The sequence below is a fragment of the Pempheris klunzingeri genome, chromosome 6 (assembly GCF_042242105.1).
Source record: "Pempheris klunzingeri isolate RE-2024b chromosome 6, fPemKlu1.hap1, whole genome shotgun sequence".
Lineage (NCBI taxonomy): Eukaryota > Metazoa > Chordata > Actinopteri > Acropomatiformes > Pempheridae > Pempheris > Pempheris klunzingeri.
Window position 1 is genome coordinate 15675451 of NC_092017.1, and position 25959 is coordinate 15701409.

The 25959-nt window shown below is 41.6% G+C and overlaps 2 protein-coding genes across 4 annotated transcripts; both read left to right on the plus strand.

Moving 5' to 3' along the window:
- Positions 1–8: 8 nt before the first annotated feature.
- On the plus strand, positions 9–3306 carry aldh7a1 (aldehyde dehydrogenase 7 family, member A1). The gene is made up of 2 exons (XM_070832776.1): positions 9–79; positions 1045–3306. Exon 2 carries the CDS (start codon positions 1050–1052, stop codon positions 2676–2678), a length of 1629 nt encoding a protein of 542 aa, XP_070688877.1. The 5' UTR covers positions 9–79; positions 1045–1049; the 3' UTR covers positions 2679–3306.
- A 1650-nt stretch (positions 3307–4956) lies between these two features.
- LOC139202317 (guanine nucleotide-binding protein subunit beta-4) lies at positions 4957–25748 on the plus strand. 3 transcript variants are annotated; one of them, XM_070831752.1, is made up of 11 exons: positions 4957–5063; positions 10653–10738; positions 16635–16887; positions 17351–17389; positions 17828–17934; positions 20262–20325; positions 20849–21011; positions 21564–21630; positions 21979–22180; positions 22445–22661; positions 23548–25748. In XM_070831752.1, the coding sequence occupies exons 3-11, from the start codon at positions 16831–16833 to the stop codon at positions 23652–23654; spliced, it is 1023 nt and encodes a 340-aa protein (XP_070687853.1). In that variant the 5' UTR covers positions 4957–5063; positions 10653–10738; positions 16635–16830; the 3' UTR covers positions 23655–25748. The 3 variants fall into 3 exon arrangements, with proteins under 3 accessions (XP_070687853.1, XP_070687852.1, XP_070687851.1); XM_070831751.1 differs by lacking the exon at positions 4957–5063 and having other exon boundaries at positions 10575–10738; positions 16635–16725; positions 16762–16887; XM_070831750.1 differs by lacking the exon at positions 4957–5063 and having other exon boundaries at positions 10575–10738.
- Positions 25749–25959: the final 211 nt, after the last annotated feature.

A 25959-nucleotide genomic window follows, 5' to 3' on the forward strand; every position in this document is an offset into this window, starting at 1 on the left:
TTCCGCTTCGGCTGTGACGCAATCATCAAGTGACTTCCATGCTCCTGAGCGGACGTGGCCCTGCGAACTTGATATCAACGTGAGTGGTGAAGAACTGTTTATAACTAACATAAACTAACTTTTGAATAATTAAACACTGTCTGTGCAGGCGGTGTAATCGAAGGCTTTGTGTGAGCTCGGTGATGTTAGCGGGTGTGAACGTCAGGACCTTGAGTCACGGTCGATCAGACTTAACAAGATTGGTGCTGACCACGGCGCTGACGTGCACTATTTGGTGCAAACCTAAAGTTAATCTTTTGGTTACATTTTGCGACGCTTTCTTCATGTTTCGTCTTATTTCTGCATCACCCGTAAATTCGAGGTTTCAACAGCCTCGTGCTTGTCCAAAGTTGGATGAACTGCGCAGGCGCCTAGGTGGATATTTTAGGTAACTTAACTGGTTAAGTTGTGTGTGAAGAGCAGCCCAAAGTTTCATATCACAGAAAGTATTAACACTTTAGACACTGCAAGCAGTGGATTTTTGCTTGCTTAAAAAATATTGTGTGTAAAATCTTGTGTAACTCAACTAATTGTTTCCACTTGAAAAAGAAACGTAATGCATTCACAGAGAGGGATTACGACAAAAGGCATCTATTTTTAAACCAGCAGTCTTTGGGCAACACCTGCTGTTTAGTCTATCCTGCATTGGACCACAGCAAACTTTATTTTAGTTATTTTATTTTGAAATTGAAAGTGTATTCTTTATCCCCTGAAACAGAACTGGGAATGTTGACAGAACTGGAGCTGAGATAATTAATTGACATAAAATTAATAAACTATACTTTTGATGATCAATTATTTGGACATCTGGTAAGGAAAATGGTGAACATTCTCTGGTTCGGGATTCTCAAATGTGAGGATTTGAGGACCTTTTTTCTGTTATGTAATTGTGAACCACGCTTATCCTCTCCTTGTGGTACGATTGTTCCGTCAGCAATTATTTACAAGTATTCTTAAAACAATTCTGAACTTGTGAAATTAATGTTTAACTTGGTTTTCTTCCAGCACCCATGCAGCGCTGCCTCACTCTGACCCTTGCCCGGCACAACAGGCTCCTTCTGAGAACTACATTTGCATCTGTCCGCTGCCAGCAGTCAGCCGCCATGTCAAATCTCCTCATCAGCCAGCCCAAATACGCTTGGCTGAAAGAGCTGGGCCTGTCTGAGGACAATCCTGGTGTTTACAACGGGAGCTGGGGAGGCAGCGGGGAGGTTGTCACATCATACTGCCCCGCCAACAATGAGCCGATCGCCAGAGTAACTCAGGCAACTTTGGCGGAGTATGAAGAAACTGTTCAGAAGACGAGGGAGGCTTGGAAGATGTGGGCAGATGTTCCGGCTCCCAAGAGAGGGGAGATTGTGAGGCAGATTGGAGATGCACTTAGAAAGAAGATCAAGGTCCTTGGGAGCCTGGTGTCTCTAGAAATGGGCAAAATCTATGTTGAAGGAGTGGGAGAGGTCCAGGAATACGTTGATGTCTGTGATTATGCTGTTGGCCTGTCTAGAATGATTGGCGGGCCCATCCTGCCTTCAGAAAGACCAGGCCATGCTCTGATCGAACAGTGGAACCCAGTTGGTCTTGTCGGCATCATCACTGCCTTCAACTTCCCTGTGGCTGTCTACGGCTGGAACAATGCCATCGCCCTAACCTGTGGCAATGTCTGCCTCTGGAAAGGAGCACCTACCACACCTCTCACGAGTGTCGCGGTTACCAGGATTGTGGCTGAGGTGCTGGAGCAGAACAACCTGCCCGGTGCTATCTGCGCCATGACCTGCGGAGGAGCTGATATCGGCACAGCCATGGCAAAGGATGAGCGTGTGGATCTGCTGTCGTTCACTGGCAGCACCCATGTTGGCAAGATGGTGGCCATGATGGTGCAGGACAGGTTTGGCCGTAAACTGCTGGAGCTCGGGGGAAACAACGCTATCATCGTGTTTGAGGATGCAGACCTGAATCTTGTCGTGCCCTCTGCTGTGTTTGCATCTGTGGGAACTGCCGGCCAGCGCTGCACTACAACCAGGAGGCTGATGTTGCACGAGAGTGTTCACGACACAGTGGTTGAAAGGATTGCCAAGGCCTACAAACAAGTCCGCATTGGAGACCCCTGGGATCCCAGCACCATGTATGGGCCCCTGCACACCAAACAAGCTGTGGAGCAGTATCTGGCCGCTATTGAGAAGGCCAAGCAGCAGGGTGGCACTCTGGTCTGCGGAGGAAAGGTGATGGACCGCCCTGGAAACTATGTGGAGCCCACCATCATCACCGGGCTAGCTCATGACGCACCCATTGTCCATACCGAAACCTTCGTCCCCATACTGTACGTCCTGAAGTTCAAGACAGAAGAGGAGGCATTTGCCTGGAACAACGAGGTCAAGCAGGGCCTGTCCAGCAGCATCTTCACCAAAGATATGGGTCGGGTTTTCCGCTGGCTGGGGCCCAAAGGATCCGACTGCGGCATCGTGAATGTCAACATTCCTACAAGCGGTGCTGAGATAGGAGGGGCCTTTGGTGGAGAGAAACACACAGGAGGTGGAAGAGAGTCAGGCAGTGACTCGTGGAAGCAGTACATGAGGCGTTCAACCTGCACGATTAACTACAGCAAAGATCTTCCTCTGGCCCAGGGAATCAAGTTTGAGTGAAGCGTTCAGGTTGTTGTTAAAGTGCTCAATGAGCCCAAAAGGACAACACTAAATGATTTAGTGGCAGGGTGTTGCTTTTCTGCCATTAGTCATTTCATTTGTGCGTTTAGAAAGGTCAGTTTGAATTCTAACAAAATTTGGAATGTTTTTGGATCCGTTTCATTTTTCATGTATCAAAGCTATGTCTGGTTGTTGCATTAGATATTAATCCTGGTTTTGAATTATCAGTTTTGAAATAGTTTTGTGTGAAAGGTCAAATACTGCTTGCTCAAATGCTAGAGTTTTCTATAAGCACTTATAAAGTGAGTTTGAGCCTAGATAACTGTACCAGATTCTTTATACTGTATGAAAAAATAAATCTTACCTTTATTTTGGAAAAATAATGGGAGTGGATGTCATTCATGTGTAGACTAAAATAGCATGGAAGTAGCATTTCAACACAGACTGCTTAACAACCTTTTTTCCAGGATCTTAAAGAACTAATAGTTCACGGTTAATGGAGGGTGGCAAATAAAACACTGGCTGCATCTCGTTTACAGCGTTATTGTACTGTACTTTGCATCTAGAGCACTCTTTATGATAGTCACACTGTTCTTTCCAGACAATAAAACAACAATAAAGGCTTCATGTTGACACATAGACTTGGCCAGCCTATTTTTTGTAAACTTTCATAGGATTAGAAGAAACAACGGTGGTCCTTTTTAAAGACCAGCGAGACATCAGCATTATTCAGCCATATCAACTGTTTCATTGCAGCCTGGTAACTTTTATGACCCTTTGTTGTCCAATGCATCATCTAAGTATCAAAAACCACTTATTTGAACAAACACGTGAATGTCTGTCAAGAATTTTGTGTTAAAGATATTAAGATAAGATATTACTTTATCAGTCCCACGACGGGGAAATTTACAACCCTATTAACACCCTCACATTTCTGGTGCAGCCCTGAAATCCTCTGTCACTGGTTGTATCTTAAAGGCGAAGATGAAATTGTTGCTGCCCTAATTTTGAGATTGCAACCATTTAAGTCACTTCTACTGGTTACCACAGAGCCTCAATGTATCGTGTGCAATTGGGTTACTGTATGTAAGTATCGTAGACATAATAAAGAACATGTAGCCTACATGACTTCTGGGTTCAAAAGACAAATATATATATAAAACTACACTACAGTAGACCATTAGCAAAAGAGGCAATTAGTGATAATATATACGGCAAGTAATTAGCACCCATTTATTGTATTTTAGCCAATGGACTTTACAACCATTCTCTGAAGAGAAGAAATTATTCCAAAATGTATTGGCAATAGGAGTATTGCTTAGTGGTATCGCTGTAGTGGCAGGAGGGCACAATCCTAATGTTTGTACTGTTTGTGATGAAAAGACTCAGTTGTACATTATCAGAAAGGAGCCTCTGGTCATTAATGAGTTTAGATAACGGGTAAGAAACAGTCATGTAGACTTTTCACAGGAGACATTTTGATTAGTCAAAGCACACTTATTACCAAGAGTGGGTCAAAATGCACAATACTAGGAACCTGAGACGGTTTTCAGCCATCATTATTTTCATTATTTTAGATTATTGAACATTTTATTTTAATGTTTATTTTTCTCTCCCGTGAGAAGTCAAAATGTCTTGAAAAAGGCCAGTTGTGTCAGATTTCAGTGTCAGAGGAGGTTCACACATATATTGCTTTATATCAGATCAAATTCATTTAAAAACTACCCGGTGAGTGTGTATATGGGTTTTATGTCAGGACTTATTTGACATTTATTTAAAATGTCCTTTAAAGAAATAGTTTCAGTAACCTCATCTTGGATCCATCCACTTTACTAGATCTCCGCCCAGGGCATGCTGGGATAGGCTTCAGCTCTACTTTGAATCAATGAAACAAACTATACTTACATGCAGAGCTGTTTCGACTTTATTAAAGGAAATATGTACTGTAGATGTTTTTGGTAATCAAGATGACATAGGTGTAGTTGCTTCACCATGAGCCCATCCTGGAAGTCAGTATCACAGCATGTTTGCCATAAATAACAGAGAATTTCTGGAAGTTATCCTCTGATGTGTTAAACTATAGTACTGAATAAAAAGAAACTGTCCCTTTAATAGAAATACTACTCCATCTCCCATCCTCCATGCCCCCCATATGCTCACCCTCCCACTCAGCAGCTCTCTACTTCATACTCCGTCTCTCTCTCTCTGTCTCTCTCTCTCTCTCCCTGTCTCTCCATTTACTGCTCCTCCTAGCAGCATCTACACTCACTGCTGAAAGGAAGAACTGAAACGACAGCAGCGCTCTGTACGACTCATAATCCATGCCATTTAGGACGTATGCAGAAAACGCCCACTTCCTCTGCTACTCTTCTGCACTGGAGAAAGGTAGAGAAGCTTTAATTATATTTCTAAATTTAGATTTCTTGGTGTGCATTCCTGAGTACATTGTCCACTGTTTCCATTCATGTGTGATTCACTTTCACATCAAAATTACTGCAATCACTGCTTGCGTGAATCTGAAATTAGAATAACTATATTTTTTTGAAAAATATCCTTATGAAGCACAAAGAAGCACTTTCCTGCAGTTTGGAACAATATTTTTATTTTAACAAAGCATCGAAAGATGGTCTGAAATCTGCAGTAGAAGCGTAATTTTAAAACAGAGATGGGTGTGGAGCCAAAACTCACAGTTAAGCCACAGCTGCAAAATGAACAGAGGAAACACTGTGGTATTTATTGTCATACTGATCTATAGTTCCGATGTCGAGGGCTGTGTTTGGAGTTCAACCAACTAGGTGGTAAAACCTTGGTCTTATCTTGTGTTCTGAACCTGTGGTGCAGCAAAATGTCAAGTCAAAATAATTGTGGGCTCATGGCAATAAATTAATCATCATCTGGTATCATAGTGTTGCAGCTGGAACAGGAGGCATTTGAAAAGGCTGCATGGCATTAGCACATAAGGGTTGTTCCTCGCTTGCTTTCATTTCTTTCCCATACAGGACTTTTGTGATTCACTTCTTTGCAAATTCAGAGCATATGAGTTTGTGCTTTGCGTTGCTCGTCGCACCCCTGAATTACAGAAATGTCTGTGATTCCCCTGGACTGAAACACTCTCACTTCTTCTCTTTGCACATTTCCTCTGCAGCTTCTCCCTGAAACAAAAGCTACGAGCTTTAAGCCTACTCATTCTGGCTAATTGACTCCTTCATGTTCAGTTTATGCATCTAACAGGTGCTTTTAGTCAGAGAAACTTGTAATACAGATGTTTGAAAGGGAAAAATGAATGACGTTGCATGTTTAGAACATGAACTCTAAGTCAAAGGTTAGTCTTTTTTGGATATTATTCACCTTTTAAACCATGCTGCATATACGTACACATGCCTGTTAATATTTGTTTTTAACAAATACATTTTTTTTCTAAAAGCAGCCCTGGACATTTCTGCTCACTCAAAACATTTAAACTTCTAATTTAACGTCATTACCAATTACTTAATATATTGCTCATCTGATCCTATTCTTTGTTCTGTTATATATGTTGTGTTGATCTATTCTATTTTATTCTATTCTCCAAGTGAGCCAAACAGGAATTTTAAGGTTTTTGAACATGTAATATGAATACTTAATGTGACGGCATGTTATTAGTCAATTCTCTACTGCATTTACAAGCTTCTGTCCTGCTGTATTTACTCGGATAGCAACAGTGCTTGGCCCTTGCCATGAGCAAAACCTGACTGCACCATTGGTGTCCCGGTTGTCGATAGTGTCACTTAAACACAACATGAGAGGTATTATCACAGAAACGACGAGGGCTCTTCACGGTGCTGCTGCTGTGACAGTCTCTCATGGGCCAACGACAGGGTTGAGATTAGACAAGAACCTGACACAGGGACAGACTAAAATGCTGGCGGTTATGCTCTGGACTAACACATGATATGCAGTGATGAGAACGTATGCGCGAATGTCACTGGATCCCTGTTATGTGACCAACAAAGGATCTGCTGGGGATGGTGATAGCTGATGTGCCAGATCTCTTTCTTTTCAGTTTAGATCGGTTGAGCTGCAGTGCAAATAGGCATGTATTTTGATTAAAGCACGGAAAGTTTTGTTTTTTGGAGGCTTCAGATCATCATTTATACCCGGCAGCAGACATACTTCACCCTATGGGACAAGAGCACTTAGATTTACAAATGGCATTAAAATGATCCAATCTTGGGAGAAAAAAAAAGACCATAGTGTGTTCTTTGAGGAGATGGTTCATCATCAGGGTTTGACTCAAGATGGATAATTTCAACTGGGCCAGTCAAGCCCAAGCTCTGCCAGTCAGCAAGTAAAACCCTGAAACTGTCAACATCTATTTTCCTCATCACAGAGAGAGAGAGAGAGAGAGGGAGAGAGGGAGAAGTGGTGGTGAGCCCAGCAAGGCACGCATATTTTAAGTCACTTTGCACTCTTCAAGAGGGCCCTTTTTTCAATAATCCATTATGCATAGCAGCTCTGGCTCTCCCTGGTATTTCTCCTACCTTCTTGACGTCAGTTGCCATTTGTGAGGGTTGCCCTGGCAACGGCCAGCCTCCCCGGGAGATGTCTGGTGGATAAGACGGCCCTGATAAAGCCTTTTAAGGTTCTACTGTTGCTACACCTTTTAATTGCCTTTGATACAGTGGAAGTATTACATGGAGGTCGTCGGGGTGCGTCGCCACATGTGGGCAAAAAAAAAAAAAAAAAGGAAACGTGCAGATAAAAATAGGCACCGAGAGGCTGCTTCAGATTGACGTCCCATTATCTCCACTTGATTTGATCACCCACGTATTGGGCTCATTTTTGAGCAGTCCTGTGAAACTGAATTGGACATGATGGATCTATTTTTGGCCATGTGGTGCTCTACTGTTCAGTTACACAAAAGACACGTGTGTACAACACATTTTAACAATGTGACATTGTCGTGATGAGATAATATGTAAGACTGGATACAACACGCAGCTCATCGTCAAGCCGTTGAATAACATATGGATGCAATTATGAATCATTATGATCATCCAAGTTATTCATGTAAGATATTAAACCCTAAATCCTGTCTGGCATGCAAACTTATCCATGCCCATTATTGATTATTATCTTACATTTGAATTTATCATTGCAGCAGAGGCCATTATAATTCAAATATCAGATAGCAAACAGTAGGAAGGAAGAAAACAGCTGTATACAAATACCAACCTGTTGTTAGTTTTGAGCCTTTTTCTAAACACAGTAATGAAGGGATGGTGCTGTCAGCTCTTGTTATTTCTCCTGAGCCCTAAAACCACCCTTATATTCAAATTATCTCATTCTGCAACTGTACTCAGAGCTCTGTTACTTATGCAAAAGCCATCCTGAATTTGCAATGATGCAAAACTGTATCATTTGTAGGCAACAGTACAGTTGAGATACTGTACACGATACCTCCAGGCTCCAGGAGGCTATTTATAGCCTTACCAACATGTGTGTCTTTTTTTCAGACACCAGGCTATTGATCTATGCTATTTTTACAGTGTCAATTTGCTCCCTCCCTCTCCTTTTGGTTGCCAAGCGATGGGCCAAGGGACCTGATTGGCCGAGGATGTGCTTTTGGACACCTTGACTCTGATTCTCAGCTGGCTAATGAATTCAGTCTTTTTGTTCACTAGAGGCAGAACGGAGAACAGTTGACTCCTTCCTATGTAGTTAAAAAAAGAAAAGAAATCCCTGTTAATCAATCTCTGGTCTGAAACAAAAAATATTGCTGTAACAAATTCATTGCTTAATAAAACACACTGTACGAATTGTACACAGCATGATTTATATCCACCTTTGAGCAATTATCAATAAATTTATTGAGCAACTTTAGACATGACACAACAGAAAGCTTTGGCTGACCCAAGATTATGTCATCTTTAAAACAAGTCAGGGCGAAAACCTTTCAGACTGTTATCGTTCACACCGCCGCACTATACACTTCAACAATCACAGTAAAACTGTTCACGTATCATGATTATTGTGAGGATGTGAGACTATTTGTCTCTGATATAGGGGAAGATTTGTGGTTATGATTGGTTATGTGTCATCTAACTTCTCTAAACTGTATGTGAGGGTATTCAGTCATATGCCATTTTATAGAACAACCGCCTACAGACGTGTGAGTAACAGGTACTGTACGTTGCTGCATTTAATAATGTGTTGTATTTCAATAAAAGCCCATTTCAGGATTGCACTGAAAAACCAACCACAACACAAGTTTCTGCTCTCATGCTAATCCTAATCCTCATAATGTATTTAGGGGGAAATTGGTCTGACACACCTAAACTACTGCTGTGTGTGTGTGAATTCAATTAGACTTAATCTGACCCCATGCCACTTCGAAAGGAAACCAAGGGCTGGGCAACTTTCATCTTCCCTTTCATTGATTATGGCTCGTGCAGAGATATGGAAAAGCCTATCCCACTGCTCCCTTTCATTGGACCCATTAAAAATTCATCCTGTCCTAATGGAGAGAGATCCTTTTCAATGGGCCCACTGCAGGCCAACCGTGGTGTGCTGGGGTGAGACTTGGCACAGCTGTCTCCTGGCACAATCTGAACCTCTTGACTTTTTACGTTTTTATTTTGGTCGGTTTGGAAATATCAACTAGTTTAAGTTCACCATTCTGCATTCAGAGCAATTACAGGGTATACTGTAAAATTTTTTACTTTCAAAAGCATAGCAACCGTAAAAAAATATTTCTGTAGTAAATTGCATTGTCTTCACATCACTTGGTACAATAAGTTCATTCATTATTCAAGTATAACATTTTTAAAAAATAGTGAAGATGACCATCACAAATTCCCAGAGCAGCTATAAATTTTACATTTATCAATTAAACTGTTAATTGTTTGATTCACAGAGTGTTAGAGATTAGTGAAAATGCCCATGGTGACGTCTTTAAATAACAATACAAAGCAAAAAACAAAGACAGAAGCAGAAGATGTTTGGCATTTTTGTTTGATAGATGAATCAAATTGTTAATCAGTTGTCAAAATTGATTTCTGTGAATCAGCTATGCCAGTCTTTCCCAATTCCCAATGAGTGTTGGAGCAGGGAGACATCTAAAACATGCAGGGCAGTAGGGCCTCATTGGATTGAGTGATTAATCGATTGATTGATTTATCTCTAAAGGATATGACTACATGCAGATATACTGTGCTATTACAGTCTCATAACAGGCTCCTTTGAAATTTATATAGGAAAAACTGCAGTATTTAATTTATAGTTATCCCTGCACATATAAAGTGACTCAAATATTCTGTGCTTATGAGCTATTTTTATATTCAAAATAAACAGAAAGATAAAACACACAAATGGTAAAGATTGCATTCATAGTGTAAACTAGAAAATACTGTGCTTAACTCACATCCAGCTTCAGTACTAACACTGCAGATTCACGATTCTGGTTTATTCATGTATGTATTGGTATGTGAGTAAATCAAACAGTGGTGTTTTTGACCATGAAGTGGCTTTATAAACCCGAGGTAAAGTCCATTTGAATCACTACTACCACAGCAGGCTTTATGGGTCTGATATTTGTTTCCTGTATCCCATTCGGTTCCTTTTTGTTGAGGGGGCTGACAGACGATACCATTTTGCCCGTAGGTGACACAACTCACTTTAGACATTTTTATAAGCACAAGGGAAATATTACTGCCTATATTTTTTGAGCTATAACGTATATTTAAAGAAGCTTAGTAAATCATCGATATTCTATACGAGTTATATTGGTGAAATTATACAAAACATCAATATGTGTACCGCCGCGCACCCCTCAGCGTAGGCTGTTGCCATGTTCCCACTTTCATGGGTGTGGTGATTAGCTTGCTTGGTGAAAATTTTAGTCTAATCCGACCCGAGTGGCGCTCTCTCCTGCCTCTGTAAACCGATTAAATTGTTTTAAAATTAACACGTCTGCCTCTGGGATTCCTCTCACAGCTGGGATCATGGTTGTCGTGTGAAAACGGATCGGTGTGACTTGGATCGGAAGGACGGACAGAGCCCCCCAAAACAGCCAGTTTCAGGTAAGGACGTGTGATCTTGTCTTGGTATTTTGGTGGCTTTCGGGCTATTTCCTGCTCAACTCAGGGCGGCAGTGTTTTGTTTTACACCGAGGGTGAAATGCAGAAATGTCCTGGGTGCTCTGAGCAGCAGTGTAGCTATTGACATAACTGTGCTACTACTGCCTCAATGCTGTTTTTTTTCTCCTCCTCCAAGCGCAGCTTTCCACTGCTGGAAATTCACTGCTATCCAAACGCGGCCTTTTCCCCCCAACAGGCTGTCAAATGATCCTCAGGCGGAACTACGGGGGCAAAAGAAAAGCCTTCCACCAGTAGCCACATATTCATCTGTTCCCATTTCATACAGCAGCTTTCTCATTTGTAGCTGCAAGGACACCCTGCGTAGTCTCCCCCCCCCCCCCCTCTTCATCATCTTCCTCTCTATTAAATATACATGTCAGTCCGCCTTCATCCGAGCGGCAACTGGTAGCGCTGCTCATGCAATTTGTTGCTCGTAGCAGAGATGTATCTCCTTGTCGGATCAGTTCATAAAGATCATTAATACACGTTAATTTCACGTAGAGTCTCTCTAAATGATGAAGCCGATGCTTTCCTGTTGTTGATAGTTAATTGAAGTCATTGCGGCGACCTGCTGCAGAATGAAGTTACAGTAAAAGTTAATCATGTATGTCATCAATCTGCAGCTTATTTAGGGTTAATACTCGCCTAAAGGTGTTAGTGATGTGGCTGCTAATGCTCTCACGTAATAGTCTAGTTAGTCAAACGTGAAGGTGGATAGTTTGGTAATTGATTGGTAAAATGTATTTAACGTTATGTGTAAATAATTCAGGTACTCTGGGCAAGCAGTTAACACACACTGCTCATTCAGAATAGCTTTATCACTTGACTGTAATACAGCCTTTTAAAACTGAACCATCAGCTGATTAATCAGATGGCTCATTGAACAGAAATTAATTGACAAATATTTTGCCAATTGTCAGACATTAAGATGAAATGAACAAAAACTGTCAAATGTGAGGATTTATTGCTTCTCTATATGTGTGATGTATTTGTTGCTTATATCTACATATATTAGTATAATGTAAATGAAATACGGGCAGGTTTTGAACTGTTGCTCAGATAGAACAGTTTTGTGACTGTTTCATGTCATTTTATTGACTAAGTCTTCGGTCAGTATTTGAATTATTAATGAAAATAATTGAGAGTTGCAGCCGTACAGTCAAGAAAAGATGACACTGAAAACATTTCACAAATGAAAGACAATATCTGGTTTTATAAATTATTCAGTATATGAATATGATAATTTACTGACTTTCAGCTGATGCTACTGTTTTATATATGTTTGTGTATTCTGAACAAACTGGAATTGAAAACTAACAAAAATGAGTTGCTGAAGGTTTTGTTTTCCAAATCCAAGTAGCCAAAAAGTGGAACATGGCTCATTGCATTGGACGTTGATTGAATATTTTATGTAATTGTTGAGTAACTTTTCCATATCAAGACTAAATCCATCTGAAAATTTCGACCATCCTGCCCAGCCCTCATGTACTGGACCTTTCAATCAACAGCTGTATGTTACCAAACCTATACCACACCTTAGTGATACCAACCTGCGGTAAGCTGGCTACACCAGCAGGAAATGTCGAACTTTCACGTAAAAGGATCGTGGCTCATATCAGATCATGGATGCCACTCAGGATCTTAGTCTTGTCCAAACAGGCCCTGCATAATTTGGTTCTTGTAGTTTGGATCAGGAATTATGTGTGACTACATTATGTGTAATTCTGCAACCATCTGGTGTAGGTGGGGTGAAACCTGTGATCAAACTAGGTCATAACAGTCATCACACGTCCATTCACTGTGTTCCTGTCAGCTCTGTGTAATAACAATAATGATTTATAAGCAAAATCATACTTTTTCCAAGCGGTTTCTTATTTGCTGTTGTAAATCAGGACATATGAAGAATATGATGTGAGTATCAGCTGACTAGAAGGAAGAAATGTGGCCTCTGTCCTTATTGGAATCTCACCAGGTATTTCCTCCATTCTCCGGATGCTTTGAATAGTCAGTGGGTTACCTGAACAAGTTTCCACCTGGTGGAGCGGCCCTGCTGCATCCAGTTTTCACTTTTACACACAAACCCGTAGTGAGCTTCCTGCTAATTTTTAATGTGGCAAATCCAGTAGGAACACTCCCGCTTCCTGAAATTGGCTGTCATATAGAAACTGTGAGGCAACATCAGGCGTAGGCTCATTTGGTTTGCAAGAAGTTTTAACTAAATTGAAACATATTCATTTAAGAAGTACCTGAGCATGCTAAGCATCCTCTGGTGGTGTATATCATAAATTTAAAATTGTGTAAAATCTTTTGGTTCAAGAAAAAAAAAAGAGCACAATATTGGTTGGACTTCAGCCTTTACATCGCATATTTATTCCAAATTAAGCTGATCGTAACTTTTGAGAACAGACTAAACCAGTTTCATTTTCCAGTACCAAATGTATTGTAAAGGAGCATAGTGCCTAAATATGTAAAGAAAGTATAAACGTTCTTGAAATTCAAAGCCCACAGTAGGCTGTAGTGCAAGAGTTTGTTCAGATCTAACGTTAATTCCTCAAGTTCCTGACCATTTCATGTTGTTGGGCCCCTGTGGCTCCGGGTGCAGCTGCTCTGCCTGCGCCTCCTGCTGCTCTGCTCTCCAGTATCTGGTCATGATTAAGGCAGATGTGTCTGACTTTCTACTGTATGTGACCCAGAAGGAGCAGGTGGTCTCGCTGACAACTCTAAGTGAGATACAAAACATCTTGATGGGTGTCACGGCTCCATCATGTTTGAGCTCATGTGAATCTTCTCCAGTTTTGACTGACTGAAACTCTTTGATCTGCTATGGGACTGAACAGGTTCTCCTGAAGTGCGAGTCAGCAGGGACGCACTGAAGGGACAACGTCTCCTGTATTTATTGTGGCCAAGCTTCACCAATTGCAACTAGAGACTATTCTGATGACCGTGACGTTACTATGTAGAAGTTAAGGAGATCTCTGTGCGCCTCTCTCTCTCTCTCCCTGTATATGGATGGTATAAAAATGAAAGTGAAAGTCTGCACACCGATGCCTGGCATTTGATCAACAGAATAATTTTCACAGTTGTTAATGTGAATTAAAACATGCAGCAGCAGCCAATAGCGTATTGACATCTGAACCAGAATTTACACAACAATGTGCACACCATTCTCTTATAAAAAGGACTGCAACTAATGATGATTTTTCTTTTGATTTACCTCCTGATTAATTCATTAATCGTGTGGTCTATAAAATGTCAGAAAGTCAATGGTGAAAAAAATGCCCATCAGTTTCTCAGATCAAGGTAATGTCTTCAAATTGTCTCAGAAAATTAGTCCTACAACGCCAAGATATTCAGTTTACCATCAGAAAAGACTAAAAAAGCTGGTTTCGGATTTTATGATTAATCAAAATCAAAATAGTTGCAATTATCTTTCATTCAACTAATCATTTGAGCTCTATGTCAGGCTGTTTTCTTTTTTTATAATATGCCCGTCAAAGGCACATTTTTAAAATGTATTTTGTGTGCTCAATATGAGTATTTTTTTTATAACGTTACTATCAACAACCAGCGCCATGTGTAATGCTGATGTATAAGCTCCTCTGGCATTGGTTTAAGACAACGCAGCGCTGACATGAAGTGAAGCTTCATCATCTTTTTGTTCTTTTCGACAACACCAAATGCAAACTGGTGATTATGGGTGCATCTACGTCCTTCTCTGCATAACTAATGACTGACATTTGTGAAAGAGAATTAGTGGCACACACACACACTTTGCGTCACGTTCTTAAGACTGTGCGCACACGTTTCTGCGTTTGCGCATCTTTGTCTCAAACCTGCAGTTATGAAGATGGCAGCTGCATGGTCCCAGTTCAGACACAGCGCTCTCCTGCTGGCTGCTGGGAGTTTCAGCATGAGGCTGAACACATTGGATGGATGGATGGTTATTTGGGTGGTTGCTTGCTTGGTGTCAGAAGTGCAATAGCAATTACAGCCTCCTATGGCCAATCTCAGAGATTCAACTGCAGTGGTGCCAAGCAGCACTATCTACTGTAGCTGGCAGCCACATACTAAACAATGGGGCGCTCCAACACACAGCTCTGCCTTTGTCGCCCATGATACTCTGCCATGCTCTGGGTCTGCAACGGCCCGAATAGCTGGCTGCATGACTCCAGTCACACAACTGGAAAAAGGACGCGCACACACATTCTCACGGCTGCTCCTTGAGGTTTACGACTATAAATTGATTTTGGTAAACTGTATCTAGTCCTTTTTGTAGGGACTATTTATCTGTGTGGCAGCTTCTTTTGGCTGAAGTTGATATTGCTTGCTACAGCAGTAATGAGTGGCCTGGTTTGGATTCTAAATGACTAATATTTAGTATCCACGTGTGTTGAAGAAAGTTCATGTGGCACTCTAGCAAATCACTGCGAACTAAAATCAGTTCGCTCCAAACTGATGGGAAAGCACTCCAATGCATCACATTTTTCAGTGTTGTCCTCCATCACACCTGCGTTATTTTCCATCTCATCTCTTTTGTGTGCTCCGTTGCCTTTCACGACACGAGCCTCAGGCTGAAAACATCGATGGATAATATTTAGAGTGTAGAAGGTCATATCGGGTGTTTTGGTAGTCCACAAGGCGCTCTGTGTGACGTGGCAGATTTGAGAGGCGTACAGTATAATGGATCCATCGCAGTCATAGAGCAGTACCACATCACAGGCGAGCTGACGCTGAGAGCCTCTCTTCAGGGGGGTTGCGTCAGTCGGAGGAGGGAGCGACGTCACTCCTGGGCAGCTGAAAGCATTGCAACACTCGCTGTCCCTGGTGCCTCGTTACTGTCGTAGACCTCTTTGGCCAAGACAAGACTCCATGATGAGCAGTCCAAGGCATCCTTGCTCGTGTTAGCGAACCAAAGGCATCAGGTCCAAAACCCAAGTGAACCACGAATTTAAAAGAGTAACTTTTCACGCACCATTTCAGCAGCACGTACATCAAATCATTGTTCAAGTTGCTCATTTGCTGTTTGTAAAATGAAGGGGTTTTATTTTGTGGTGAGTAACTAGGCCCCAATGGTTTTAAGGTCTCTGCAAAAATGAAGATAAAGCACAAACAACCCCCTCTTTAGATTAACATGATTTCCTGTGGAGAGGAAGGGCTGGACTCGGTCTAATTGTTGAATTATAGAAAATGGAACTGAAAATTTAATCTCGGAGGGTTAGACTTCTGGCCTGGAAAATGGGGGGGGGGGGGGGGGGGGGGGGGGGGGGCAAACATTTCTGAGTTGTGTCTAAGTGCTTTGTGACCCACATTCAGGCTCCCCAAGGTAAAGGAGGTGGCAAGTAGCACATGCATACACGCACGCACACGCACGCATGAACATACAAACAGATGCTCAATCTGACACACTTAACCCAGACACATTTAAATAAATGCTCACATCTCGCACATGCACAGATAAAATATGTGCATCTATGTTTTCTCTTTCATTCAGACATATTGTCTAATAAACCATCAGGATCTGTCCTCAGTATACAACACACACACACACACACACGTTTGGGGCCCTTTGGGGCGGGCCGAGCAAACAGCGCAATGCAACAACACAAAAGGCTGATTGAGTCAGGAAAGGTCAGAGCCTGGCTCAGATGGCCTTTTGAACCAGACTGGGGGTGTTTGAAGAGCAAGGCCACCCTCCAGGCCTCCACCCAGCCCCACCCTTTGCAGCACCCTCCTTTGGTCTCAACCCATACAGGATACCTGTGTTTGTCTGATGGAAGTTCCCATCCTTCACTCTCCGTCCGCCTGTTGAGCTCATAGTATTTCTGTCTCTGTCTTGCAGGTGTCAGCTGGTAAAGCGTGAGTGCGTGTGTGAGTGTGAGTGTGCGTGTGTGTGTGTGTGTGTGCGCGTGTGTGTGTGTGCGTGTGCGCGTGTGTGTGTGTGCGTGTGCGCGCGCGTGTGGGTGCAGGCGCGTGTGTTTTCCCAGCCGAGTGAGTATTTGGAGCCGAGTGTGGCCTGAACACATCACAGAGGGACAATGAGCGAGCTGGAACAGTTGCGGCAGGAAGCCGAGCAACTACGCAATCAGATCCGGGTACGGCAACGTTTTCTGTGCATTTGTTTGTTTATGTTGACATTTGTGTGTGTGTGTTGTACATGCGTTTGTACATTACATGTGTCCCACTGTCTGTTCACTGCAAGCTGTGACTCACACGGTTTCAGATGTGACGCACTCAGCATATAACTTGTCAATCAGCCACCTCCATTCTCATTCAGAAACTGGATTGTGGGAAATAGATCTATAAATGTCTGTTTCCACTGTTTTGTGACTGATTTTGTGACCACTGAGATATTCAGTTTCTGTGATTGGCAATAACTCGTGGCATATGTTCAGACATCTCATTGAGAAGCCATTTTTGTAGTGTATTTTCATCAGTGTGTCTATTTGTTAGATTATTTGTATGCACAGTCACATGAGTGATGTTTAGCTACACAGGTACTGAATAAGCTGAAACTTGTGGCTGATCGTAATAATTAAGGTTTTTGTTGTGTTGCAGGATGCCAGGAAAGCTTGCAGTGACTCCACTCTGTCACAGGTAAGACTTCCTCTCTACATACAGAGTACTGTGTAAGCAATTACCGGTGGATTTTCCTGTGCAGTTGTACAAATTTTCATGGTAAAAATCACCATATTTACATCAGGAGGGAGAGCTCAAGACAAGTTAGTCTAAAAGGTCCAAAACATGAAAAATATTGAATACCTCTGTATAACAAATCGAGGTTGCAGATTTTCACAATCCCAAATACATCTATAAAGAGAAAACCATGCATTAAACTTCAACCCATTCAGTAGTACACAGAAGTTACACACCAATATGAAGCTCCTGTATTATTTGTCATTGTTTAGTATTGAGTGATGTTGGTCTGTTTTTGCTGCCTCAGCTCCACTGTCCAGCAATGTGTGTGTGTTTGTGGTGATAAAAGTGTGTTGGCCTTGAGTGTCACCACTAATGCTTCTTCCTGTGTTTTGGCAGATCACAGCTGGTCTGGACTCAGTGGGCCGGATACAGATGCGGACGCGACGCACTCTCAGGGGCCACCTGGCCAAGATCTATGCAATGCACTGGGGGAGCGACTCCAGGTAGAGTAGATATTCTACAGACAAGACAATTAATATTGTTATTATAATATTACTACAAGAGCAGGATTGGAAATTAACCTGTTTTTTTGTTGTTGTCTTGGCAGACAGACGATCTATATTTTAAGATAACATTTCACTTTTTTCCCCTCAACTCCTTACAATACTGCAGTTTTACATCCCATTTAAATGTCTTTCCAGCTTTTTATTTTTGATGCAGTAGTTGGTGTAGATTTGGGGCTTTCCTGTTCTGGCTATGTGCTGTCGCATTCTGCTGCTACAGGTCGCTTACTCGTTTCAATTTGAGTATCTTTTCATCCTTGAACAGACTGTAGCACAATTATATGTCCTCTGTAGTTCCCATGAATAATCTATGGTGGCCCACAGGGACAAGAGTCACAAAAATGTTTATTTTTTTTAGTTTAAAAAGCAAGAAGAGATGCTATAATAATCAGCATTGTTAGCCCATTTTCTTTTCTATTTTATTAAAATCTTACTAGGTTAGAAGGTGATTTCCCCCCTGAGGCACTGTTAATTTCTGTCGCCGCCAGCAGACTGTTGAATTTCTAGACTGCCACTACACCACACACAACGGCTATAACTGTCAAAATCTACAGTATGCCAGGGATGGACAATAAAGTGCCTCCAAGGGCTGACAGTCTGCAGGTTTGCTTTTCAACCAAACTTGGACACAACTTCAGCCACAGTGCAGGAATTTTACAATCAAATCACCAGTGTGGTGTTGGCTTAATTCCTGTCTTGCCTTAGTAGTAATACCTAAGTAATATTACCAATGTGACATATGGTACAATTTCAGTTATAGCAGCATGTCAAATCGCAACACTCAGTGCAAATACACTGGGACAGTTACCTAAAAATGTAGGGGCCCCTAGCAACTTGTGTCACTGTTATTAAACAGTTTTATTTCTGTGTTTAATATGTTTGTGACTCTTTATCTTTCTCTCTGTCCATCTGTCTCCCAATGCAATGCACTGGGGCAGTGACGGCAGTCCCAGGTGTGGGGCTACACTACTACCAGTACCACTACTATTACCACTACTACTACTACTACTATTCTACTAATATGACTAATACCACCATAATTGACTGTCACTACTCCCACCTCCACTACTACTGTACATCTGTCTAAGTGCTAGCACTGTTTTACGCCCTCACTATAAGCACAGTAATGATATTCACTGGGCACAAAGACAGGCACCTACTGCTTATTTAATATTTCCTTAAAGATGCAGTTTGTAAGATCTAAACCTTTTTGACACTTTTCCAAATGATACCATGATTGGACTGAAAGTGCATATGCACGCATTGAGTCGTTACTAAAATAAAACTTACAAACTGCTTTTTTTAACTGTTAGCTGCAATATGAGCACCAAATTATTAGTTAAGATTGTTTGATCCTAGCAGTATGCATGCAGTGCACGGATCTGAAAATGTTGTAGCCAAAAAGTTGTTTTTCTGTTAAAAATTTGTAGATTTTCAGAAAATGTAGATCACACACTTTGGTTCTATTGAAGCAAATTAGTTTTCTGTTTTTTCCACCACTAAAACCTGTGTTTCAGTATAACTGTGTTTGATCACAAAGCTAAATACTGGTACTACCTGCAGCTGATGATGCATAGGCTGTTCAGTCCTGATTATTCTGTTAAGTGTGTATGTGTGCGCCAGGCACCCTCTTGGTGACCCTGCAGGAGACCAGTGTTTATTTTGTATACAGCCACTGACATTTCAGCATGATGGCTCTCCTCTTGATTGTAGCATAGCGCCGTCAAACCACTTCCTGTCCCTGGAGAGGTGGAAACATCCAGTCGGTGGGGGAGGGATGGGTTCCAGCTGTTTCTGCACCACCTATAACACTCACTCTATACTGACTGTTTCTACCTCATCATCTTCTCCGGCTTTCTTTTCCGCCCTTCTTGCTGCCCCACCTCAGCTTCTTTCTAGTGCTTTCCCAACCCCTCAGGCTTCCACCTCCACCCGACAGTAGGGACTTTCACATAACTGGGGTAATGAATATTAGATGGAGTGGGACATTAAAAGTGGCTTCCCTGGATGAGGAGACTTCCACCAGGAAGCGGAGAAAGAGGGAAGATTGGAGGGAAATTGGTACTGGGGGAAAAGAGTAGGGAGCTCACGCTGAATGCTTTTTGACAGGGCACCTTAAACTCATTCAGATTGTACAGCACAGTTGTCTGCAAGGTGGCTGGCTCTCATTGCTTTTAATGATCCAGGTGCATGTGCCTTTTAGATTATGTGGGGTTTTTTCAGTGGGTCAGCCTTGTCTCATGCTGCTGTTCTTAACTTGTTTTCAGGTTACTTGTCAGTGCCTCACAAGATGGAAAGCTAATCATCTGGGACAGCTACACGACAAACAAGGTGAGAATACTGATACTTGATAATAGAATGTATGTTATCTACAAGAACAGCTGCATTAAAATCAACCTGAATTGTAGTACAAGCAGAACAGAATGCTTCACTTCACTTACACTTCTCTTTGTCAAACCATCTCTCCGATCCAAAAGTCAAACTGATATCAACTGTCCAGATGTTTACTTTAGAGTACAGGCTGTAATTTATGGATGCAGTAACACAATACTGTTGTAAATATGTTGGTAACTGCAACAACACTGTCCTTTGACTAAATGTAAAGTTCTTGTTTTTCCATCACCTGTATCTTGATGTAATTATGTTGACAGCTTTTGGATGAATACTTCCTTTGATTTCTCTACTGACGAAGTGGCAGAAATTAGTCAGCTGATGACCCACGCAGAATTTTGGATTGAAAGAAATGCTAATTGACCTTAACCTCAAAGCATTACTCCGTAATTAACCACGAAGATCAACATTACTTCTTTATTGTATTAAATAAAGAAATGTCTGTGGCTCTCTTCACCCTCAGATGCATGCCATCCCTCTGCGCTCTTCCTGGGTGATGACATGCGCCTACGCCCCCTCTGGGAACTATGTGGCCTGCGGAGGCCTGGACAACATCTGCTCCATATACAGCCTGAAGACCCGCGAGGGCAACGTGCGCGTCACCAGAGAGCTGCCCGGACACACAGGTAGGCACAAAGCCACCCAAGAAATACTGTCATTAAAATGAGCCTATCAACAGACCCTCTAATTCTGAGCTTATTACTTGTTATTTCTAAATGAATTAGCTAGACTTATCGTAGATTTATTTGTTTTATTATTATCATCATTGAACAATGAAAAGCTACAGAAGCTGTGGTCATTTTCCACTGGATCTCATGTTCTCACTGGCTCATTATGTATGTCTCCTGGTTTAAAAAAAAAAAAAAAAAAAAAAGATCTAGGTTTTACTTACCCAGATCAGTGTGTGGGCTTTTATTTCTCTGCAATGTATTCAGGACAAAATAAGCATTAGATATGGAAATTTTAAATTATTTTCATAAACATAGGGCAAAATTTAGCTTTATTAACGTCAGAAACTTCTGGAAAATTAATCACTCCTGATTAAAACTTGCATTAGGCAATATTGTGTAGGATTATCATGTTAGTAAAAATTGTGGGAGGCAACAAAGTGAGAAGAGTTAAGTGCTTTGCCATGGGGAACTCTTCTTATTTGATGTTTAACCTCTGTTTATCTCCAGGTTACTTGTCCTGCTGTCGTTTCCTGGATGATAACCAGATACTGACCAGCTCTGGAGACACCACCTGGTGAGCAGCCACTCTTTAAAGCTTTTTACATGATAGAAGGATTGAATAGATATTCTTGTTTCCATGCTGCACAGTAGACTGAAGATGCTCCTCCACATTTTATAAAAATGTCAAGAGTATCTCTCCAATATTCATCCTCATATCCTACTCTGATGTTGCTGCTGTGGATTTGTGTGGATTTAAAAAAAAAAAAAAAAACACTTTGCTATTCTTTATGGCTGTAATACATGAGAGTGGGTACCCATGCTAGACAAGGCATTCTCTGCTGTATTCTTCCCACCTCGGCCTTCATGATAACAAGGGGACACTTTTGTCACTCATACCTAACCACTTCTTTCTTTCTTACAGTGCATTGTGGGACATAGAGACAGGCCAGCAGGCCACCACCTTCACTGGCCACACAGGGGACGTGATGAGTTTGTCTCTAAGCCCGGACTACAAGACCTTTGTGTCAGGAGCCTGTGATGCCACCTCCAAGCTGTGGGACATCCGTGATGGCATGTGCAGGCAATCGTTCACCGGCCACGTGTCCGACATCAACGCTGTCACCGTGAGTACTGAAACTTCAGACATACGCATACATACACACTGCAGCAATGAAGAGTGTGAAGGATGACAGATTTGGGGACTGCTGATTGATTATGACTTGATAATGCTTTAAGAGCCATTGTTGCTAACCCTAAACATCGGTATTTGTTCCAATAAAAAGGCATCATAAAGAAAAGACCTCTGCCTCAAAAACATAATATGATGATGATTTAACAACATGTTCCTCACTTCAACTTGATTTTAATGGGGTTCTTTTCTCCTGCAGTTTTTCCCCAATGGGAATGCCTTTGGCACAGGCTCAGATGATGCCACCTGCAGGCTGTTTGACCTGCGTGCTGACCAGGAGCTGATGATGTACAGCCACGACAACATCATCTGCGGCATCACCTCTGTGGCTTTCTCCAAGAGTGGCCGGCTGCTCCTGGCGGGTTACGATGACTTCAACTGCAACGTCTGGGACACTCTGAAAGGCGAGCGTGCAGGTAAGCGACATTTGAAGTCTGGTTATCTTATTTTCTTTCATTTTAGGTGACACATGAAGAGAACATCTTGGTTTAAGTAATAATTCAGCTTGTGTTAATAACTTACTGATGTGTCTTGTCAGTTGTAGATCCATTAGGTCAGTGGAAACACTTGGCTAAAACGGGGATGTGATATTCATATAAAAAGGAAGACTTTGTGGGATTGTGGGTTGTGGCTTTTAAGCTCAACTTTCAAGGTCGTCCCCTCCTCCCTGGCTCGCCATTTTCGTAGTTTCCTCTTGGATGCATGCTTATTTGGCACTTGGTCCCTATGTTCCCACCCTCACACCCTACGGACTTATTATTGTCTCATTATTGGTTTTTGCCTGGGGGCTATTCACCCACTGACCAAAGGCTGATGCCAGAAAAGTCCCAAATACAGAAAAGTACGGAAATACAGGCAGAAGACACACTTTGAACATACATCAATATTACATTTACAGTGTGAGACTTGATTTCCTGACCTACGTTTAGACTGCAGTAAAAACTGCAGCAAAAATTTCACGGTATTTTTGTGTTATGATTGAGGTGAACCACGAGGTATGAAACTTCACATTATTTAACATTATTAGCTTATTTCACTTCTTGATTCCAAATTTGTTGAAACACCAAGTGTCCACAGCATCTTGGATTCTGTTTGTATATAAAAAAGGTGCATTGTCCTTGATGTGTGCTTATTTTCTCACTGCACAACGGGAGAGAAATGCACCATAACCTAATCAGTCAAATATTATGAGGAATGGAACGTCTGAGTACCTAATGGTGTTATGTTTGAAAGGCTCTTGACTTTTGCTATGTGTGCAGATTTTTAGTAACCAACCTTTGGGCTATTTTCTTCGACCCTCAGGTGTGCTAGCTGGTCATGACAACAGAGTGAGCTGCTTAGGGGTGACGGAGGACGGCATGGCCGTGGCCACCGGCTCCTGGGACAGTTTCCTCCGGATCTGGAACTAAACAAACCTCTTCCTGTTGTACTCAATCACTGCCTGCCAACTTCCTCCCCGCAACCCAACCCCACATATCCCAACTCATCTGCTGGGCTGGACCTGCGGGGTGCACACTGTGTCAGCCGAAACCCTCTTAACTCGCTCCTAGTTCTCCTCTCTGCTGACGACCTGCCCACCTGTGAGAAAGTACCAACTCTTTCTACCTTTCCAAGTGACGTTTTTTTTCACCCAGCTATTACACAGAAACAAAAATAACCTTTCCGTAGAGATGTCCAATCAAAAATAAGAGATGAGTTTTGAAAAACTGAAGGAAAAAATAGAAGATTTTGCCCATATACCAATTCTCTAGAAGGCGATAAAGAGCGTCTGTTACAATGACTAACAACAAATAAGACGAGCGTTGGTATGTAATATGTAAGTGTATATATAAAGACAGTATATATGTATAGCATTATGTGTGTATATATGCATCATATATGCATATGTAATGTGTATGTATATATTTTTGTAGTTAATTTTCCCACCCTTGAGTTTTGTTTTTTTTATGATTTTGGGGGGTTTATGTTTTATTTCAAATGTACATATTCACATACTTACACGACATAATGCCAGAAACACTTACTTTATCCTGTGTGAGTACCAGATTTAATGTCCAGCAATTCAAACGCAGTAACGAATCATCATTTTACTTAAAAAGTCTTCTCGAATTCTCTAAAATTTCTGGTAGTTGCTGATTTAGTCAAGCTTGCTCATCTAGCAACAAAAGAGGACATAGCAAGTAAACAAAAAAAAAAAATGAAAAAATATAATTTGGCCCAGCTAAATTCACTTTCCTAATTTGTGTGTGTGTTGTGGTTACAACCAGTGGGCATAAGTCGTGCATCCTCTCTCTAAATTGCGTTCATGTGAATAACTGCTGTGACGGTATCTCTGTTTTCTCCTAACAACACGACCCCTGGCATTCTTCACCACAGTCTTTTCATTTGGAAGGAAACCGTCACACCGCTGTGGTTGTGATTAGAGAGGGAGCTTCAAACCCAACAAGCAGTGTTTTTAAGTTCTTAGTCTGGATTCAGGAGTAGTGGAAACCAGTGAATTTTAGGCCAAGATAGAAAACTTTATTTTACTGGGGGCTCTGCTTTGGCCTCTACTCACATGGACTGTGGTTTCAAATCATTGAATGCTGAATATCTGAAGACCACATCCATTCCATGCAAATCGACAGCTGTGTGATATTACTGAGAACCCAATAATGGTCCTAAACAAAGGTTTGCATCATAACATCCGTCTCCTGTGGCCTATAGAATCTACATTTTTCCTTAAAGTTGAAACAAGCATCTCAAGTCGCCCATACAAGTGACACTGACGGAGAAAAGGGCATCGCAAAGAGAGGCACGTCCTCCCCAAGCAGAAGCCGTTTTCTACCTGCGAGCCCTTAAAGGCGCTGAGGCCTGTATGGACGAATGGTAGAGCGGTCCTTATGTGAGAATATTTAAGGACCATAAAGGACAGCAGTGACTCTGTCAGCGGCTTCTGAGGACTAGAGAAAAGATGAAGAGAGAAAGAAAGATGTCTGTCAGAGCTCGCCATGTCATTTTTAACTATTTTTCCTTTTTAATCTCTAAATGAAGGATCAACGAGTCCTTCTTCGTCGTCAGCAAGGTGTGAACTGACTGAGTGACTGCATGGAACTGAAATCATGTTGGCCACTCAAAAATTACACTGGTGCCACCACAAGCCTGTAAAAAAAAAAAAAAAACAAAAAAAAAGGAAAAAAAGATAAAAATAAGATTTTTTTTAAAGGGTTTAACACTTTCAGTGATTTTTTTTTTTTGTTTTTCTTTTCCTCACCAAAAACATGTTATGAACTGTTAAATATTGCTAGTGAAGAAAGTACACTTGGTAGACAGAAATGTACACTTAGTAGAGAGCTAGAAACGCACTCACAAACTGTAGTACAAATGTAAACCATCGAGCACATGTGACTTATTTACCCATAGAAGTGGTATCTCTGATATTGAGTATTTTCTCATCATGCATCTTCCATTACTTTGGTTCCTCTAAAGGCTTAATTTAAGAAAAAAAAAAAGAAAAAAGAGAACACATAATGTATGTGAGTTGGACCTAACCATCAGCTGTCTCAGGTGCCTATCTCTACATATAAACATTTGACCCACACGGGCTGGATAAAGGAGGGTTTGTGCTCCTGTGAGATGTGGCACTTCTGTGTCTCCATTCTGCCTTACGATACCATTCATAGTAGAAGGTAATACTAGCATCGACTACAGTAATGTTTTCACTGATCAATAAGA